The 21,899-nt window shown below is 42.6% G+C and overlaps 1 protein-coding gene across 2 annotated transcripts in view; it reads left to right on the top strand.

Annotated features, from left to right (window-relative positions):
* Positions 1 to 21,899, top strand: part of LOC136782434 (irregular chiasm C-roughest protein-like) — a 103,337-nt gene that overhangs the window by 44,615 nt on the left and 36,823 nt on the right. For both annotated transcript variants that reach the window (XM_066741864.1, XM_066741863.1), the window contains exon 2: positions 19,419 to 19,750. In XM_066741864.1, coding sequence (XP_066597961.1) covers positions 19,419 to 19,750 — 332 coding nt within the window. The remainder of the gene's footprint in view (positions 1 to 19,418; positions 19,751 to 21,899) is intronic.

Here is a 21,899-nt window from a genome sequence, read left to right as displayed (position 1 = left end):
AGCAGAGAAAGAGAAAAGAAGAGAAACGAGAGATTCGACAACGAATTTGTCGAATCTTCAACGGTGGTGCACGTCCTATAGTTGTGTAGGAGGAATGCCCGACGAAAGGTCGTGTGAATCCCAAACGCGCAGAGGCCATGCAGACACACATAAAAGGGCTGGGCATTTGTCGTTGTCGTCGTGACATTGCAATTTATGTAATATATGTAGATACATTGATTGCGGCTGCGCTTCAGAATCGCCGAACGAAAAATTGCATCGCGATATCGGTGCAGGGAACGTTCGAATCCGATGGAGTCTAATGAAAACCTATATAGGTAGCTGCGTATAATATATAATAAGTTTCTCGTATCGAAGAGTAATAAAATTGTCATTGAGGAATAATTCAGCGTGTTTAAACGCTGCATATTTCAGGCAAATTTTCCGAGCCTCTACCAATCCGATGAGATATAATTAACGACCTAGGCAATTTCATACATCGCTTATACTCAATAGAGAGTATAACTGTAGGTACATTTTAAAATCGGAGCACGCGTTATTCGGTTTGATAATACTTGATCACTTTGAGCGGCGCGCGTATACGTATACTTCATATAGATTGACGTGTTTAGCGAGTCTGGTTTGAAAGCGCGCGCAGCGGATCCCCGCATATGCGGACGTCTAAAACTTTTCGTCCCTTATCGCCAGCCAAGATCCAAACTTTCACAATTAGCCGGGTAATAAACCCGGTGGGCTGTTAAACGCAGAGCTCCAAAATTCATTTCCCGTGAGTGATACGGCGCGACGGCAATAGGACAGTTACTTTTGGCATAGCAGCAGCAGAGCCTCGGCGCACTTGCTCTTATTACACTATATGTATACACGGATCCGACAGAGCGGAGTGTAACCTGCGCTGCTACTTAGACGCATATAGAGAGCCAGAGAGGAAGGATAGGTACGCGCGCGCGGAGAGAGAAGAGAAGCGCAGTAGTGGTAATTGGCTTCAGACCGATGCGATCCGGCACGAGTATAGTATGGGACGTAGGAGTAGGAAGGAGGGATCGGGGCTATATATGCCGTCCCAATCCAGAATTCCCTTTCCAGCCTTTACCATCGTCTCAACCCCTACGGGCCCTGCTCCTTATACTCTCTCCCGACCGACCGACGACCGACCGACCGACCGACTTCGCTCTCCTCCATCCAACACACGCCAGCTTGGTTTATTCAGGATATAGGATAGAAAAAGGTCGAGACGAGCGAGGAGCTAAGAGAATCCCTGTTTCTCAGTCACACCAAAGCGCGTATATCTATATACGGCCGCGTACCGCCGCGTCACCGGAAATCGTGCGATGGTAGCTTCAATTTCCAAATGTCACTTTAGCCAGGCAAACCTAACTCGCTATCCGGGAAACGTGGAACGAAGCTCGGTAGTGTCACCGGCGAATATCGTACTTCGATGATGAAGTTAGTTGGAGAATAATTGCGACAGTTTAATTATTTGAGGGAGATTTCAGGAAAGTCAATACGCCATTCATTATTGAAATGCCTGCGCGCACCCAATGGAGCTTACAGAGATTTTCCTTATCGTTTATCTGCTGCTATCCCTGCGGGGTCAGCCATAGAGGAGACGTTAATATTCTTGGACGACTTGGTAATCGAGTTGATGGTTCTCGTTATTGTTTCACGTTTATCGTTGTCGATCGAACTACGGGGAGATTGTAACGTGGATGTGGGAGGAGTGGGTGGAGGAGGAGGAGAGGGAGGAGGGGGAGGAGGGGGAGAAGGTTGTACCATGGCCCGGACGATTTGGCCGTTAATTACCGACCGAATTCCAGCGTTAGTTGTCTTAGGGTGAGCAATTAAGCAAGTTTTGACGATGTCGGGCCACAGAGCTCGCGCATCTGCTAAATCACCAGTAGCTACCGCATTGCGAAGGCGCCAGTGTGCCAACGTAATCCTCATAGTTTACGCTGGATCCTTGATGCGAGAGCCGTGCACTTCAAGCAACTATTTGTGGTCGAGAAGCTCCTCCAGCGGTTGACGCATAGCAGCCGAGATCTCGTAGTTACTGCACGGAATATGTAAAACGTGCTTCGTCGCGCCGCACCGTTCCGCGCAGCGCCGTTCCGTCTGCATCAGGCTCCAACAGCAGCAGCAGCGGCACTCGTCTTCTCGGAACCAATGCAGCTACCTACCACTTCCCAACTGCACAAACCTCTTTCGACCAACAAACAATAACACGCTCCTCCTGCACTATATAGATACATATATATATATATATATATGTATGTACATGTATATGTATGTATACATACCTCTCTCGCATCATCCAGTTTCCGCGTTGTCGAACAGGGCTAGTGTACACATGTATATATATACCTATATATGGTGATGGGCATCGGGAGGAAAATCATTGTCCTGCAATGCTATGCTGCACGTTGCAACGAGGCTAATCGCGAAGCGATAAATTGCAACGAGCGTGTCTCGCTCTATGGCGAAGCAGCATTGAGGACCGTGAGGGAAGCACGTTACTTTTAGGTGAAAAATGCAAAATCCTGCAGTGCGTCAAATAATGTAAAATAAAAGAGAGGGAAGCGAGTGTCACGCTCCACGAACTGCCAACCCCTTTTTTCCCTTTGCACGTGAATGCATTCCTGTCGGGCATACCGCACGCGGTGTTATGTGTTCGAATAAATTTGAATGCGAATGAGCGCAATGGGTAGAAAAAAGAATAAAGAACGGTAGAAACGAGAATAGAAGGTGGAATAGGGGATGGGGGCTTGATGGTTGAGAGTGTTGTAAGCGGAGGGGGCAAGGGGCAAGAGGAGATGGAGATGGAAACGATGCTCGAGTATTAGATGGTTCCCAACTGTGCAGGATATAGCGAGGTGTGCTACGCTCGCGGTGGTGGGTCAAAGGGGCGGGGGTGGGGGCGAAAGAACGAAGGGATACGGTTGGACGGGCATGTTCCGCGACCGGATTTTCCTAGACGGAAGGAAATTAAAATAGATCGCCGTGTCTAGAAATCGAAGGCCGAAACTGGGACTTCCAATTAACTGACTGCGAACCACTCCCTGCTCCATTGCTCGTCCACCCATACGGATTCTATCTTTTAATTGGGAGAAAGAGTGCCGCGCGCTCGGTCGTTCGCCCGATCGGAATAGTTGTCTTTTCCCTTAACTTTGGAAGATCAATAAAATCGGTCGAGCCATGCACCAATGCCCTGGAACGCTATATCGCGCGTCTGGCGCGCATCGATATTTTTCACTGTCATCATCCTCAACCCAGATTCGTAAAACCGTTCCCCCTTTATTATTCCTCTGAAAGTACATACGCGCACCGTACCGTATCATCTATCCAATCCACCCTTCTTCAATTTCATTTTCGCACACCTAAGAGAATTAAATGAAACGAGCTGCGAGAAATAACCAAAAATTACTCGTTTTATTCGCCCGGTTCGAGAGAGAAACAATTTTTCATTTGCTACTCGTGCTACCCTTTAATTGCATAGATTTCTCCCGATCCTCGCCTATACGTATCGCGCACTCTGCAGCTTTCTTCGAGTCTACATATACATATATAAATAACTGTCGATACTATTGAACAACGCTTATAATAATAGCAATAATAACGACAACAATAGCAATATAATAATAATAGCGAGAAAATACCATTTCCCTTTGACCGTTCGATAAAGGCAAAGAGGTCCTTGCTATTCCAAGGTATTGTTCGGCGCATTGTTATTTTTCCATGCACCCTCTCTATCCCTCCTGTATAATGCAGGACAAGGCTATCCCAGGCAGAAACTAGGAATTTCATGGTACCTCCGTGCGTTGGAGGAATTATAAGATAAGATACAAAAAGGACGTAGCGTATCGTATGTGTATATATATATATATATATATATATATGGTATAAGGAGGAGGAGAGCGGACGGTCAAAGTATTTGGCAAGGAACGTCCAGGAATTCCAAGATCGATGCGAGACATTGGATGCATACAATAGGAGTATGTAGGACGTATGGTCAAACGAGCAGCCTTCGTCTCGACAAACCCCTACGACGACTCTTCTCCTTCATCCTCCCTCATGGCCGATGCTTCACAACCAACTCCTCTCCAGTACCAAGTACCTACCAAAGAGAAGGATGCATGACCATTCTCACGCTGGCACTGGCGCTCATGGGAAACGTTTATTTTTTACTCAACCCTGCAATCTTGTGAATTTGCTTTATTAAATTTTAACGCTGCAGCGACTATATAGATTTAAACAACGCACCGTTGATTTTCGCCCTCGTCACGACAAAACTTATTGCGTCTGTCGAGGCGTGAATGAGTATACTTGACCTCTAAGCTACTCCGCCGCAATACAGTAGAGACTTTTGATTTATGAGATAGCTGGAAGGATTCATTTTCTGGTCCACTAAACAGTTTGAAAGAGAGAGAGAGAGCAAGAAGGAAGAAGACCGGGAGGATGGAGATGGGGGTGGGGGGAGGAGTATTATTTTCTCAAAGGCTAAAAGAGAATAAAAGCAATATCCAGCGTTGACTACGCCACTGTTGCCACATACATAGCCCTGTTTGCGCAACCTTCCCCCTGAGCGACGTCGCTCCTACTGTGTAGTTCCGTGTGTAGCCCCTTGGCATCCTGGCCAAAATCCTGTTTCAAAGACGTTCCAGAGACACACATGGGCGCTACCGAGTGATTTCAGCAAGACGATAGCTCCTTGAAATTAGAAAATGCCAGCACGCTTCGGTAAAAACAATTATTTGCTGCGAACGTCTCGCGAGGTACGTGCGGCGCTTCCACAACGGCAATACGTAATACTGCCGGCTCGTAAAAAGTACCGCACGTCCTCCCTGCTAGGTCTTTTTGCAGTTCAGGGCCCCTTCCGCCCTCCCCCCCCCCCCCCTCCTCCCTTTCCCTGGATATAACAGAAAACTGCGATGTCTCGGCCACCGCCGTGCGCCACAGCGCGCACACGCGTTAAATCATTTAGAAATTTACTCGCCTCGCGTTAATTCATTCCACGCGACTTCAGCAATGAACGAATTACTGTTTAATTTAGCGCCATACCCCTCCCCCACCCTCTCCTTCCCTAACTCCTCCACCAGCATAAATAATCTCCTTCGCCATTTGTGACTTTCATATGCTCCGCAGAGAAGCGAGATAAAAGCTCCGCATTGGACTTATTTTAATAAAGGCCCCAAAGCCGGAGAGAACGAGCTGAGATTTTTATCGATAAGCTTGGCACTCACCTGACGGTTATAAAGTAGTTAAGTCTGCTTCTGATTTATGACCAGCCATGTTACTCTTCGGCTTGTTTATTTTTACCGATATCAACGTCCTAGTTTAAATTCAACTTCTTCCAGCAAACATTTTAAGCAACCCCTATTCCCTCATTCGCCTATGGAATGATAAAACGAAGCATCCAAGCTTAATGCCAATGAAATCAAATTATCGATGAACTTTAGAGCTCTATTATATCGCCTCCTTCTTTTTTCGTATACTTTCATCACGGTTATGTATTATAGCTATATATACAAGAATTATTATTATCGAACGAATCGAAGCATGGCTGATCCTACAGAGATCCTGTAATTGAAATCAAAGTAATAATTTAATTAAACGTGGAGCTTAATTAACAGCTACGGTAAGGATCTGTCGTGTTTCATGTGCCAACTATTCACGTAGTTTTATGTATAAGTTTAACAGTTATATAACCAAGACTCGTAAGGATCATCTGACGAAGTTATATATATATATATATCTACATGTCTGCCTATTTCCATCGTCTTAAGGTAGAATCTCCAATATGTACTGAGAAATAATGTAATATGTAAGTTTAAAGGCTCTGGCATAACTGCAGTATTAGGTAACTGTGATCCGAGTAGTGATGGGAGATGCAAGTGAGTCGACGAGCTGGTTGTGAACGTATCAGGCTACTCACGCGAACCTATCTATATCGCAAAATGTTACTCAGAGAGAGAGAGAGAGAGAGAGAGAGAGAGGGAACTAGCCATATAAATGCGATCCCTATATATATTCCATGCAATTGGCTTCGTCCTTCTACTTTCCATATAAGATACGTCGTGACCTGCCACAATCGAAATTAAGCTCCCATGTCCTAAATTTTTCAACTCCGACTCTTCATTTCATAATCTCTCTCACAGAATTTTAAAACTCAAATTTTCATTACTTCCTTCATTTGCAAACTAATATTTTTATTATATCTTGTCCACTTCTTGGCTTGAAAAAATAGTGAAAATCCTAAGATAATTAAACTGCGATATTTCACAGACTCTCTCTCCCTTTTTTCTTCAAAAAGCACGGAGTAGTATATTTTTTCATCTTTTTTAGATTTTAATTAATTTAGATCCCTTATAGCTGATTCAAGGGGTGTGAAGAAATGGCAACAAGATTTGAAATATGATTTTACGACAAAAGGCTCGGTGAATTCTCGTAATGCGGCATTTGAAAGAATTTCAAACCTTCCAGTTGAAAGATCAAAAGAAAATCACATGATTTTAAAATAATTGAATGCGAAGCGCGCGCGCAGCTAATTTGTTATTAATTAAAGAATTCAAGAGCTGCAAGAGGAGAAGAGGAAATGAAAAGAGGCTGCTTTAAGAATATCCACGCGATGACTCGTGTAAGAAGAACGCAGTGTCTGATACGTTTTATGCTTCGTTCTGTAAAATCTCCCGTTGAGTACGTGCTTTTGCTCCTGAGGAAACTATTTATGCGGAGTCTTAACAGCTAAAGTTTTGTCTTTCGCTCTGTAGCTTATTTTTAATTACAAGAGCCATGAAATAAAAATATAAGCGTGGTCTGCCGGAAAAGAGGCAGAAATAAAGCCTTTCTATTTCTCACTATCTTACGGCCGATTATTTCACGAAACAATGTACCTCAACCACAAATTCATTGTTATTCCTACGAAGGAAATTCTGTCCGATCCCGTTGGCCTCTCGACATATATACGTATAGAATTTTTCTCTCGAATATACAACAAGCACATCTTTTTCCCACCATCGGTAATTGTATGAAATATATCTCTCCCTCGTTCGAAAAGCTTGAGAATTTTCTGCAAAGGATGGTAAGAATTTTTGGCTACCCCTCCACACTTTATCGAACCTGATCGATAAGAGTGCCAATCAATTGATATTGCATTATTAGAATAAGGCTTATTGTTTCCATTGTAAACGGAAAAGATGTTAGCACTCACCGCGTAGTTGTATCGAATTGAACTTTGGAGAAAGATAATTAAATATATTAAAAGCAATTGGCGCATGCACAATTCCCTGAACCACTAGAGATTGTAAACAGTAATAACGATCGGTCTTATTACTATCCAGCACGATGGGAGTTTCGGCTGAACTTTCCAGATTTGCAGTTCACTCGAATTCTAATTAGTAATACCAACGGAACTTCTCGGAATAATGAACGTCGAGAATACTATTAGATTAACTACTGTCTCGTCTGCTGACATGTTATCGCAATGTTTGCACAACTGCTGCTCTGATTTTGTCAAGTTTTCAACTGTGCTTAGGATATATTGGTCTGGCGATCTTGGCCTTATATAGTTACTTTAACGCAAAGGTTCGAATGAAACGTGTAGACACGCAATTATCGCACTTAAACGGTATATATTGTCGAAGGGAACGCCAGTGAACGAGAGAGCCTAGCTCCACGATACCTGTACGTTTCACCAAATTGGCCAATGTTTCTCGCGAACGCTGCTTCAGTTTAATTGCTGCCATGAAATTTCACGCGTCTATTCGCCAATGGTATCTCTGCATGCGGCTCTCGTTGGATATATATGTGCCATCGAGAAAGTTGGCTGTTGCATTAAAAAAGAGGTTATATATCGCAGGATATTCCATTGCTGCTGCGGAGAGAGCGAGGGTTTCTCAATCATGACTGGTTATGCGCAATGAGTGAAGCAAGTGTGATCCGCATAAATAAATATTCGCGAAATAATACAAGTGGCCGTATACGTATAGCTTTATATATAGGAACGCACCATCTTCGGTGACGGAGGTTATTTATCTCGCGTTCTTCCGAGTCCTTGTCATCCCACGCTCCTTTCAGCCCTAACTCAGCTTTTTGTCCTGCCACCTTTTTGTCCTGTCAGCCAGAGAGGATGTGTTAATCTATTACGCCACAGTAGGATTAGGTTGTCCCGCGCTATGGCTGCGTTTTATTCCTATACCCTTCCTTATACCTACACACTTTAGCCTATCAAGCGAGACCCACCCTTTCCTCTCTGCCATCCATTCTTTTTCAATCGACCAAGAAGTATTCTACTCGGATTCTCCTCGAGGACGTTTCAACCGGCCCTAACAAAACACCGAGCCAAAAGCTTTGTACAGTTTGCTTTTTCCTATATACGCGCTGCTATTGCCACTTTTCCTCCAGTCGACAGTCACTGGTCCAGTCCCGGCTGTCCCTTAGGGAACCAAACGACTCGGCCATCTCCATGCGATTATAATCAAGCATTGTGATCCCATAATGGAAACAGACGTGCTATAAACGCGTTGACCAAAAGAATCTAACAAGTTTGCTCTTTCAGCCAACTGTGCGCAACTCGCTTATTGCTCATTCGCTATATAGTTTTCTTTAAACGATTGAATACCGCGAATAATTCGCCATTTGGGGACAGAGGGTTGAACTTCGTGTGAGCTTTGATAATTACATACACGCCACGTGTAATATTGTAACACATGTACGGCAATTGTAGTTTCGATTACTCGCGCTGTAGCACGATACGGGTAAACAAGTAACACATCGCAGGAGACAGTTAATTGAAGTTCTAATTATCATTAATGCGTTTGCTGGTAGTACACTGCCTCTATCTATCCATATAATATACTATAATTATCCCATCATTTGTTTTTATTTCCGCTAGCTTTCAGATAAAATCATTTCTTTTGCTAAATGAGGTTTCGTCGGGCCAAAGGTCGCGTCTACAAAAAAATACATGTGCATGCATGTAGTTAACCGTGGATAATTAATATGACGAATGTATCCGCACTTCTTTTTTAATTAATTTGCAAAAAGACGTATACGCCTGTACGAATGATTGATTGGTATGGGAAATTTGTATTATCGGTTTGGTAGTAGCGTCGAGGTACTGTACATATATATATATATATGTATGTCGTACTACTGTAGACAGGACGAGAATGAACTACGGGCAAATAGTACTTATCCAGCGGAAGAGGAGGTCTCGCCGAGCCAACAAACCGTGTTTTCACGGGTCGTTCATTCGTTCGAAGCGGGATTATCGATACCTCGATTACCCCACTCACTGACTTAACGAAGTTATTGTTTGTCCGATCAGCGAAGTTACTTGAACAACCGTAAAATTAGCCACTTCCGACTTCCGTGAATCTAAGCGACACTAATGTCCCGATCCCTTCATGGGGGATGCAGGATATATTTCTTTTCTTTCTTTCTTTTTTTTTTTTTTTCGAAGACGAGAGAGCCAAATTCAAGGTGAGAAAAGTAATTTCTCTTCATTTATTTGCCAGGTAAGCCACGGGCAAACTCGCTATTTAATTCAAGATTGTGTGGATTATTTTATTTCAGGGATATTGTGTTTGTGTTAAACTATTCCAATTAACCGTTCGACCAACCAATCAAAGCGATACTAATATTTTCTTCACAAACCAAGCGTGTTTGACCAAAAATATATATCCCAGCTCGACGTAGTATAGGAACGTACACAAGGCAACCTTTTTAGACTGCAGCAGGTATACGGCTTTCGCAGAATTTTCGCTCGGAGCGTTTTCCATAGTGGCAGCTACCTACCGGGCGTATGCAGCATTTAAAATATAAATCATATTGATAGAGCAGCTGCCATATATATATATAAAGTAAGACTGTAAAAAAACTTTGGACGCTTAAAAAACATGGAATAAATACGGAATTAGCCGGACGATGAAACCTCGCGAAATTGTTTGCCGACTTTTTTTTCTTGCGAATTTCCTTTAGAAGATATTGGCGAAGTTTTAACTCGACGGAGTCAAACGACTTCAACTTGCGGCATTTTTTCCAAATCACGTCTCATCGAGGAGAAAGAAGCACGTCGTTGCAAGTTGAGGAAAAATTGAAGAAAGGCACGCCGCGGCGGGAGATGATAATAGGAAGGGGTGAGAGATGCAGCAAGAGGACGCGGTAGGAAGGGAGGAAGGAAGGAAGGAAGGAAGGAAGCGCGAGAGAGGGCAGGGGGGTTGAGGAGAGGGTTCAGAGTAGAAGCGGACGTAGTCAAAAGCGGAACTATTATCGGTTTTGTTGTACATTCCTCGCTCGATATATATAGCGAAGCAGTGCTATATAGAACGCGTTGAACATCCAGCGAGTGCGCAGGAAGAGGACCTGGTAGCAGGAGAACAGCAGGAATTAAAGTAGTAGTAGCAAAGCAATATGGAGTAGAGGGTAGTACATACCTATTGCATACTAAACTTCAAGTACGATAGCGCAAAGTACGATTAGAAAGCAAAGCAGTCACAGTTATACGGGCTTCCATCCATCCCTTTCATCAGCGTTTCGCTTCCGTGTGTTTTCACAGATATATATATATATATATATATATAGGTCTGAAAGGCGATTGTCCTATATATATACTATATCTGTAGATGTATCGCATAGCGACCAATCGATCGATCGATGAGCCGAGCCGCTTCTTCCCTCGGCTCCTTTTTCGGCCAAAAACCTACAAGGTTTCGTTACGTGGCATTGCCCGTAATTAGAACGATCTTGATGATGCATTTAGGTATAATTATGCAGATCGCAGGATGAAAGACGCGAGTATAGATACCGTTTGCCAGAGGCAGTGGCACCGCAGCAGCGGTAATAAGCACCCTACTGGCAACCTGTTTGTCCTACCACTGCTCAACTATTAATCGTAGATTAATCAAATTACCGCGTATTGTTCGAGTCTTGGCAGCTGCCGGCTGGCGCGCCTAGCCGGCCGATTGTCAGCTGCGTATGGCCCACTGCATTGCGCCAACAGGAAATCATGATTAAACCTTGTGTCGATGCAAATGTCCATGCGCGTTTTGCCACTAATTGAAAATTTGTCATTCGAAAAAACCTTAATTGCATGATTTGTCTCATGGTTTAAACGTACGCCACTTGCCGCGTTTCGCTTATTCTATCGTTATTGTAAAATATCATTTTTGGTATATACATATATAAATGTAGCACAGCGTGTATAGAGGTATTCCATAAATTATATAGTATAAAATTAAAAGACAAAGTCCGATATATGTACGAGTTATCCTAGCCTCCTGAAATTACCAAATTAATTTTTATGAGACCCGAACATACACCAAGCTCGTTATAAACGAAAGTAAAATAAGTAACGGTATAATCCATGTTACGCGAGTGGAAAATGAAATTAATATATGTAAATTAATGATGAAATCCTTATAGCACGACTAATGCATGCAACTCCCTCGGGAATACACCGAGCGAGCGTCCACTGCACGGGCTCTAGCTCGTTTTCACACACTTCTGGGATAGTTAAAACAGTTGGGACTCGCATAATTATCGCGAGACAAACTCTACTGCATTTTTTCTTTTCGCTGACAACACGACGTGGATGCACTTGAATCGTATCTCCAAGCTGCTCTACCTACCGGACTTTAATAGACGATGAGATTCCCGGCTTGATTTTCGAATTTTCCTTTTTCCCACATTTGTTTTTTCTACTTTTATGCACTCCCTCGCTCTGTCCAGTGCACCGTATTCTCCATTTCACCTGAATTTATGCTCGCGCCAATCCAGTAGCTGCACTAATGAGGAAATATCGTTTCACGATATCGATCCGAAGCCCAAAAGGTCGTCGGCGACCCACTTGTCAACGCACCTATTCAAATAACATTCTCCACTCACTCGCGTGATTTTACCAACTACATAATTTTAAATACCAACTGGATCGATTAATTAAAACGCTTTGAATAATATCTCGGTTAATCACGTAGAAAGCTTTATTGTCTCCTTAATACGCAAAATTTTTGTTAAATTTCTGCATTCCTTTTATCAATTGCGCTACAATGTCACACGCAATTGTTATCCGGCGTTTCCCTTTTTGCATTAGTAGCGATCCGTAATACTGGTGAAAGTATAAAGATAGAATATAAACTTTTTCAATTGAAGCAGGAAATTTAAATGTAAAGAGCTTACTTATATTAAATCTGTTTTGCCATTCTGAGCCCAGCAGGCATGGTTCCGCCATTACTCCGAGGATCGACGGCATTCAATTAAAACGAGCTAAAGTTAGTTGGTCGTAGTGTGGAATGCTAAAATAAATTTTCTATGAGGGGGATACGAAGAAACGAACGGAGTTGGGATTATTTAAGAAGTACAATCGTTTCTTCGCTGAGCACATGTTGACCAACGTGGCACGTTACTTGCTCGAGTCGAGTGATTCAAACTTTTCTTTTTCCACCAGAAATTTTCTTTCCCTTGGAGCTGCGTCATTGCACCCGATGGTTAAACAACAATTCAACTTGCACGGTCACTGCATTCATCTGTCCCATTTCCCTACCGACTGCAATCTCCCATATACTTTCCTCATTGGAATTTCAGCTTAGTTCTTATGACGCGAAGATTCAAGGGATAAACCTCATGCGTCGTTTCCATCTCCCATGAAAAATGTATCTAATATGCATGCGACACAATATCACATCCCTAAACATTTCTCTACGAGAGATATATAGCGCGCTGTGAAAATCATAAAACAGTCTTCTATTATATACTATAAATGTTAAACTATCCAAGAAGCTCGTGATTGTCCTCTTTTCTTGCGATCTATAATTGTTCAACTTTGAACTTTTGTACAAAACCATAAGATTAAACATATTGCTTTTTATATATGTGGGGGTAAAAAAAAACCAATGTCCGTTCTCCAACTGCTCGTTTCATCAGGAAGTGTAGAGAATAAATTTAAACGTTCGGTACGTACGAGTGAAATGAAATTTAGATGGTCAAACTATTTCTGCAATGCAGATATATTCGTCTCATAGTTGTAGATTTAATATGCGTCTGCGCAGGCAGTGCTTCCACAGCTTAGCATTAAGAAAGCTAGTCCGCGTATAATCATCCTTCAGGAACCCGGCCCAGAGGGAAAGCAAAAAGTTGTCAACTGTTTTACAACGATCGATACCGTTGGATGAAACTAAAATGATAATTGGAGCGAGGAGAGCCAATTGAATACAACTAAAATAATTCTGCATGAATATAATCTATACGATATATAACGTATACGCTACAGTGAAATCGTAACTGCTCGGACAAATGTTCTCTCAGTTTGGTGCAAATGTTGAAATTAGACAGAAACTTTTGTACATTCTGAAATATGGCAAAATTTCCGAGAGAGGAAAATATAAAATTTTGTAAACTTACAGGGATAATCAAATTCGTGTAATAGTTCCTCAAACACGCTGCAAAATATCTCGAGATACGGAATGTAATAAAGCTACGCCAACAACTACAGTTATGCAGCCGTTACGAAGCTCCTACTTTAAGAGTGTCACCGTTTTAGTGAGAAGCACATTCACTCTTTGATGTGCCACTGCATAATCTTAGATCTTCCATAAGATGTGCAAATGCATGCAGCAAGTACTCATATCGAAGAAACGAACAGGTGTGTACCAACGCATACACAAAACTTGGATATATTACTCGATCTACGCAATTCGCAGCCAATGCTTCTCGCTCTGTTAAAATATACTATGCGCAGGTATCGCTACATCGCTGCACGCCATGCACGTTGAAATCCTATTAAAACAAATAAATAGGAATTGTTGCATTTAGCGCGTATCTTATCTCACCCAGGGGCAAATACACACTTGCTGGGATTCAGCAAACATTTTCCAACGACAAAATTCAGATAAAATACGTAACACGCGCGTATCAATTTCTGTTTCGTGGGTTGGAATCAATTCGGTGGGAGGGGTGGAGGCAGCAAGATGAATGGGTTTTGTTAAAACATGCGCGCTAAAGGGGGTTAGATGATAGAAGCGACTATACTACGGTTCTATCGGCACACAAGAGGCCCGGCAAAGTACGCGTGGTCATCTTGTGGGTTTGACAGATTTTCAAGCTGTGTATATGCTATAGAGACTGCTTTACTGTATCAGTATTTGCCGGCATTGCGCAATGTACGGTATACACAGCATTGTACAGCTTGTATGCACGATAGCGTACATAGCCGATGTTGATTGTTGTGCGAGCACACAATGCGTCAGTTGCAACTGTTGGGTATAGGGTAGACCGAGCTAAGGTGAGGCTCGACAGCTATTTCGTTATCCGCAAATACACTAATGCTACCGAACAATGCTCGAGACCTACGAAAACGTCCACGTATTGCCGCACAGTCTCCAAACGGCTTGCACAAGAAAAGAAGCTCGGGTATATATACGAAGAGAAAAAAAAAAACAAGTGTATAATGTATTACTCTTATGGTATTGCCTCTACGAGTCAAAGGTGCATGGTGGGAGTTGGAGGTATAAAGACTCGATGGAGACGAAAACACGCTTTGGAATTATTTTGTTGGAAAGAAAACGGTCTACTTTGTTATATCGATGCATGGTATAGCATAGCAGGATGCAGCTGGTATAAGAAGCTGCGGAAGAGCCTCGCGAACAATGGCAAAGGTTAAAGGAGCGTGCGCCATGAGAAATCTGGAGAGACAGTGCAGGAGTGTAGTAATTCTGCACGTATCATTCTGGCAAAACGAGCAAATATTCGCCCGTCGGTAAATATGAGGACGCGTAAGAGCAGTACGCATATAAGGACGTTAAATGTAGCATTTAAGCATGGTCTTAACTGTAATTTATGCAAATGGAACTGTTGCAATAGCAAACGCCGTGCCACGATGCTAAATATCCCGATAATTCTTCCTCGCGGGATTACGGCATACGCTTTGCAACTTGGTTAAATAAATACCCACTCTCTGCTGCAAACTCCAATGCTACTTTCCAAATGCTTTCATTATTTTGTTGTGACGAGGCGTTAATATTAAGAAATGGGTGTGTGTGTGTGTGTGTGGTAAAATTAAAGTAAATAAAATAATTACCATAATGACATATGTATATATGAGGTACCTAAAGAATAAAGAGACGATGAGAAAATAGTTGAGCTAAATTAAAAGGGACTGTTGCGGTGAGCAATAAATTTAATAATCGATATTTTTCTATAGGGCCGCTCGACAGTGATTCCTGAGTAAATATATACGAGGGTACCATTATCGCGCGAGGCGGACCCCGATAAGGTTGAAATAGGCCATCAAGGCTATTTTCATTGAGCGCCAATAAGAGCGCGTGCTGGCGAACGTTGCCACGCATTCGCGTACCAATAACTGTCATCGAATTTTTCGCATCTATATCTTTGCTGTCTCTGAATTCCCATATAGACTTGAAATCGGAATGTGCGATTTTAGCTCTGTTAGCACAGCCGTCGCGGAATTAAGCAAGTACTAATGGGTTTTGTTAATGCCCTGCGAATCGAGCTTGTGACGAGGTTTAAATTCCGAAGTCCACCGAGCGTAATCTCGGTCGAAGGCTAAGTCCCGATTCGGTTCACCATTTCCCTCTCGTATTGCTATACTGTGTTTCTCTCTCTCTCTCTCTCGCGCGCGCGCTAACTAACACTGCTTGTTTTCAAAGCCAATGAAAAATTAGGCGACCAATCGTCACACGTAGGAGCAACGCGATTGGGATTTACTCGTGCTCTGTTGATGTTCCCTGTCTCTAGATGATCCCAAGCCAATCCAAGTGGCAGCAAGGAGAACAGGACGCATGCACAAACACCGATTGAAAGCCATTGGATCAGATGGTTGGATTAGATATGTGCAGCTGCTGCAGAGTTCGTTCAACTACGCGTCTCGGGAGATTACGGAAAAACGGATTTTTTGCCGCTATCCCACTGTACATACACATTGCTCTCTTTAGCAGCGTTGAAAAGGAAAATCTCATTGTTCTCTTTATCAATTGCTGCTGTACGCGTTAATGACTTACAACTATCCTCTTCCGGACTTCTTTTCATATCAGCGACCCTGAACATGATTTATGGCAATCTACGCTTAAACTCAAACGATATAAGAGGTTATTTCAGTTGATCGATAAAGTTTTGACTATGTCGTGATGGAATACGTTTATACGCGCGCGGGAGTGGATGGAGTAGCTAGCGCGCGCTGGGATAAAAAGAGATCAGTGGAAAAAGAATGTTTTACCAGACGTGGCGTATATAGGTGCAACGTACAAGTGTTTGGACACGTATAATAATATATCTGGATAACGTACGTAGTGAGAGAAAGAAAAGTGACGTGGGCAATTGCACACATGGAAGGTATTTTTGTATTCATGTGAATAGAATCGAGTTGGATGTATGAAATCTTCAAGTTCTTAAAATACGTTACAACTACCGAAGCGAGAAACTCGCGTCTTTGATAGTGGGTCATCCCATGACAAATTGATCGGTGACGTTGCGCCCACGCTGGATATCCCTCCTGGATGGCTCGCTTCTCTAGCTCACAGTAACCCTGCACCACCCCTAACCTGCACCCTTATATATATATATATATATATAGCCACGACCTCTGTTCCTTTTAAACGCTGAAGAAATATCTAGGTCTCTCGGCTTGCTCGAACCGAGCAACATTTTTTATAAGAATCACTCGTCTTCTTGGTACAGCGCGAGCTGCACGGGCGAAGCTCGCTGACTCGCGAAAGCTTTTAAATTCTTAGCGGGACCATTTCGATTCATCTTGGAAATTAGCAGCTTCAAAGCTGCATCGAAATTTCCATACTTTTGAATTCGGCCAGCTCGTCAGTGAAACCTTTCATGGTTGTAACCAGTTTTGTTCCTCCTTCGCCTCCTGCACAGTCGCTGCTAAAAATTATTCATTCATCTTACATGCTAACTTTTTTCGAGTCCAGCTATTTCTGCGGCTCTCGAGAGATGCCAGAATGTGTGCCATTGGCGCCCCCGATATTATTCGACGTTCGCGCAAATCCGGAATAATACGGTTACGTAATATTAAAACAAAATTCAGCTTCGTTATTAATGTACCGACGCTGAAATAAATGCATTAATCCAGCATAACCGAAATAATAAGAGGATAATTCCCCGCCATTACGATTACTTCGTTATTGAATCCTCGTGACTCGGTTAAGCAGGCAGGCATTAGAGGCGTTTTCGTCACTAGCGATTTTATTTATTTGCATTTAAGCCGCGTCAGATCCAATAATTGAAGCTTCATTATTTGGACTAAACGCCAGGACAGCGATACAATTAATTATCCCTAGCTGCCATAGTTAAACCATCGAATTTTGCTTCGTTGCTCTTGCCCACTACCATACAATAACAGATATATATGTATATATATATCAATATAGTATAATCCTAATTCTTCGTTTCACTCTCTCATCGTAAAAGGAATTAAAGCCAATAATCTTATTATGGAAATACTTAAAGTTTAAAAATTTTCGATAGGGAATAAAAAGGAGGAGAAGATAAAAGGAAGTTTTATCCACTTTGCGATTCATCTTCCGCATTGTTAGAAGGCATTATGAGAGGGAAAAAGGGAGGAGTTGGACGAGAGTGGAGGAAAAGAAAAACATGTCGGGTAAAAGGCAGCAGGCTAAGACGTTGTTTTCGTCAAAACGGAAGTTGCTGAAACTCCGTTGGTGGAATAATTTAGTCGATGTCTGGACAGCAGTGTACGTGCAGCGGTAGAAGCAAGAGCAATAGCAAGAGCAACAGCAACAGCACGGGCTGCTGCAATTATTATTACCGCTCGTTACTACTATATCCCATTGAAGCGTTCGGGCGGTAGCGTAGTCAAGGGTTATTATCCTATTGAGCTTGTAAGAAACGGTCGGGCATGATGTCGTACGAGCATCTTACGATATCCTCCCTCGCCTAACCGACCGAACGCGCGCGCGCACACAGCAAGAACTACTTTTAGGTGCTCTGCTCTGCTCTGCTCTCCGCTCCGCTGCAACTTCAGCTCCGTAAGAACACGCGCTCAACCGGTATAACGAACAGCTGCACTACAACCCTGTACAAGGGATGCGTGTAAACAAGCCGCTACTCATATCGTCGTGCAAAAACCAAATGCGCTCCAAACGAAAAACCACCGAAACGTAAATAGGTCCAGTGGCGCTCTAGAGCCGAGCAGATGCTACACTCTTCGTGCCGCGAACAAAGAGGGAAACTGAATTTTCTTGATATCATATATAATACATCCATCCACGTATCTCTCGGAAAAGATTTCTTCGCATCTGCATGTATACATATATACGTATCCCCTACTTCGTAATGTATGCATGCATGCATATATATGGACGAAGGATATAGGAGGGGGTTTAACGAATTCTATTAGTCTCGATAAGTAGATATAGCGTTGTGGATCGATTTAAACCGGCCATGGCATATCTGCAGGATCTGAGATGTACGCAGAGGAGGCTGCAGACTCGAACAATGCCAGCTCAGCGAAACTAGATAATTAATTGAAACATATAAGCGCGCTCCTCAGTTATGGCAGCTAGTTGGAGTTAATTGAATGCAGGATGAAGGTCTGAAATTGGTCATCTTGGCTCCGCGCTCTTTCGAGCCTGGTTAGCGAATCGTGTCGTAGTCGTCGGGGCCAGAAAACTTGGTAATGATTATGTTTAGACGGTGACGTCGTCGCAGCTAGCGTACGTGCATGGCGTGGCAGCAGAAATATGTAGTTATCGTAAAAAGTTTGTCCGGTAATGGCTGGCAGTATGCGAGTCTTCATAACCACCTACCTCTTCCTTTAACCCCCTCCCCCTCCCCCACCCCTCCATGTATATATACTATATTATATTTCTCGTGTGCCATAAGAAATTGCCGGAGCGGCAATACTTTTATCGCTTCTTTTACAACCCCACGTATTCCGTCGTATAACCTCATTTTAGAATCCGCTGGGAGACAGAAGACACCTGAAGTGGAAGTATAAAGCTTCCAGTTAAGTGGTATTAGAGCCATAGAACTTTACAACGCGGACTAATTGTTCCGGATAAAGAAAGTCGCGTGGAGCTTTCATTGGAAAAACGATATTTAGCTCGATGCGGTCTAACGATAACGGGACCTTTCTTTCGACAAACTCGCCATTCTCTTAACCAGACGCCGGAGAAAATGGAATCGTCCAAGATACGAGCGTATATAGTCCAACGAAGATATTAACATTTCTGCTGGGAATACCAAATTTCCCAAAGTATGATCGTAGCTGTTTTACAAAATTCTCCTAAATGAATGTTAGCAAACGCGCATTACCTACGATAATATATATTTTTATTAATATAGTAACAAAGGGACTAACGATTTTTCCTCAAGATTCTATATAGAATAAGCGTTAATAATGGAGATGTTTGTTGATTGATAATGTATTCTTGGTGTTTCAGTTCGGTGTCGCTGGCTGGCCTAAAGACGAAATCGATACTGGTTTGCTTTTCGCTGCTGTTAACAATAGAGGTCAGGACAGCAACGAGCAACGTGACAAACGCGTCCAACGGTTCTACACTGAAACCCACGACAACCACGGGAATAGTCTATCAGAAATTCGCAATAGAGCCTATGGATCAAACGGCAGTAGTTGGCAGTAAGGTAACACTACCCTGTCGGGTTCTCCATCAAAAGGGGCCAATCCAATGGACGAAGGACGATTTCGGATTGGGGGCCGTACGAAATCTCACGGGATACGAGCGCTACGCGATGATTGGTAGCGACGAAGAAGGTAAATTTTACAATTTTATTATTATTAAAATATATATATATATATATACCTGTATTATTCGAGAGAAACACAACGATACTCCTTCTTATGGAGAGAACGTTGACCAACCCACTAGATAAAACACGCTATCTATTTTATTACCACGAAGCTCATCGCTAAATCACGAAAGAGGAAAATAAAACGATAAATATGACAATTTTTTCATTCTTTTGCAATCTGAAAATATATACTGTTGCCATTCAGTATGAAAATAAAGTAAATAAAAAGCGCGTTACGCTATCGAGGCGAAATGATCAGCTGCAATTTATGTCAGTGGACCGTCGCATATTTTAATAAGTTTTCCGTGCACGATTTTTTCCACTGGAGCATACTCGGTGCGAATCTAACCAATCGTGTCGATCGTTTGAGTTTAATTTCCTGCAGCTGTATCGCGCGTAACTCGTTTCTTTTTGTATGTGTGTATTCCGTGCGCGAAAAAGCGGCGAGCACGTGGCTTCGCTAGTTGCAAAGAAATATTTTATGCGATATGCGCCTAGATTCGTACATGCGTGCGAACTCTCGCTCACATTTGCCATTTGCCATTCGCTAGTCGCGTTTGCGTTTACGTCGGCACGGGCCCCACGGGGAGCAACGATCATGTGAAATTCATACGATACGGGCTAGCAAGCGATACATCCAATTGACGTTCATCCGCGTCGCTTGCCGATTTGCAAAAAGCCTCGTATTGCTTCCCCCACCCCACTCCCGTACTCCATACAATTGTTCCACCCCCTCTCCCTCTCTCTCTCTCTCTCTCTCTCTCTCTCTCATTCTTACTCCCTATCTCCGTTTCACGAATCCATAGATTATAGTCAGCTGCATCATTTTCAATTTTTCTCATCCAATATTGATTGCAATTACCGACTTATTGATTTGACCCAAACAAGTATCTGCTTTCTTCTTGTCGCAAAAAAAATATACAAGCAGATTTTACAAGCTTCGGGCCAAGTACATACTACACACAGTTAGTATATGTATAGACCAATAAAGAGAGAGAGAGAGGGAGAGAGAAACGTCGATGCACAATACACAGCTGAGAGTCGCATTTAGAAGGAGGAGGAAGGCTGGGTGTAGGTACTTTTGAAATAACGGTTGTGCTCCAACGCGTCGGGCGGGATATGACGATAGGAACGACGCTTACAGCCGATATACAGCGTATTAAAAGCTTCTCCAAAGTTAAATTGCCTTCCTAACGAGTTTGTAAAAAAAGTGTCTTTCGTCGTGAAAACCTTTGCCGGTGGAAGGAATTTTTAGCCAGTCGCTGCGGACATTCAATATTCCCTGAAATACGTAACACGCTAATTCATGCGGAAATACGCCTGGGAGATCCTATCTCGTTTTTCGTCAAATCTTAGTCTACATATTTATTTATACCTACTATAGGTACGTACGTACCAAAGCTGTCACATTTCTAATAATAGCTTATCCAACATTGATTGCACTTTCCACGTAGATAGCATTCGTCGATGGTTATAACATGCATGGATAGATTCGTTTCCTGCACCTCTACAAGCATGTACCGCTTTTTATCACTTGTATTAATCAAATGACAATTGAATTTTTTTATTTCAATGATAAAACGTCATAAAAATTTCAGTCGTGCAAGGTGCCTTAGTTTAGTTTTACTGTAAACAGACATTCGATCACGTTATTTTTAGAGGGTAGTAACCCAGAACAGTCACAAGCTCCGTGGAAAATGATGAAATAGAGAACAATGGATAGTTCTTAAATATGTCATTGCTCACTTTATCGTACCAGTTACACGTTAAATTGTCTATATAAATTCATGTTGCGCACGTGAAATTAGATTCGACGATTCGACTGTTATATTGCCATAGGTCTTATTTTTTTATATGCTATATACTCGCCCTCTAGTCGAATCTTTGAATCAATGCTGCGTGTGTGTTCGTGTCCCCCGACGGAGTCAACCGAGTCAACGTCCCTGATATACACATGGACGGTTTAAACTGGCAGGCAAAATTGCAGCAACTCAAGTGGTTGCATTCCAATGGTAGCTTCGTTCTCGCTTGGTATGAATATTCGACGCGCGCTGCAGTTTCGCTCACTTTCAATGTCTACGTATAGCAGAGATACTGACCTTTGACCATCG

The sequence above is a fragment of the Prorops nasuta genome, unplaced genomic scaffold (genome assembly GCF_024137725.1).
Source record: "Prorops nasuta isolate Cenicafe-Biocafe unplaced genomic scaffold, Cenicafe_Pnas_1.2 PNAS00027, whole genome shotgun sequence".
Taxonomy (NCBI): Eukaryota; Metazoa; Arthropoda; class Insecta; order Hymenoptera; family Bethylidae; genus Prorops; species Prorops nasuta.
The sequence above is the reverse complement of the archived record's forward strand: the minus strand, read 5'-3'. Positions and strand labels throughout refer to the sequence as shown.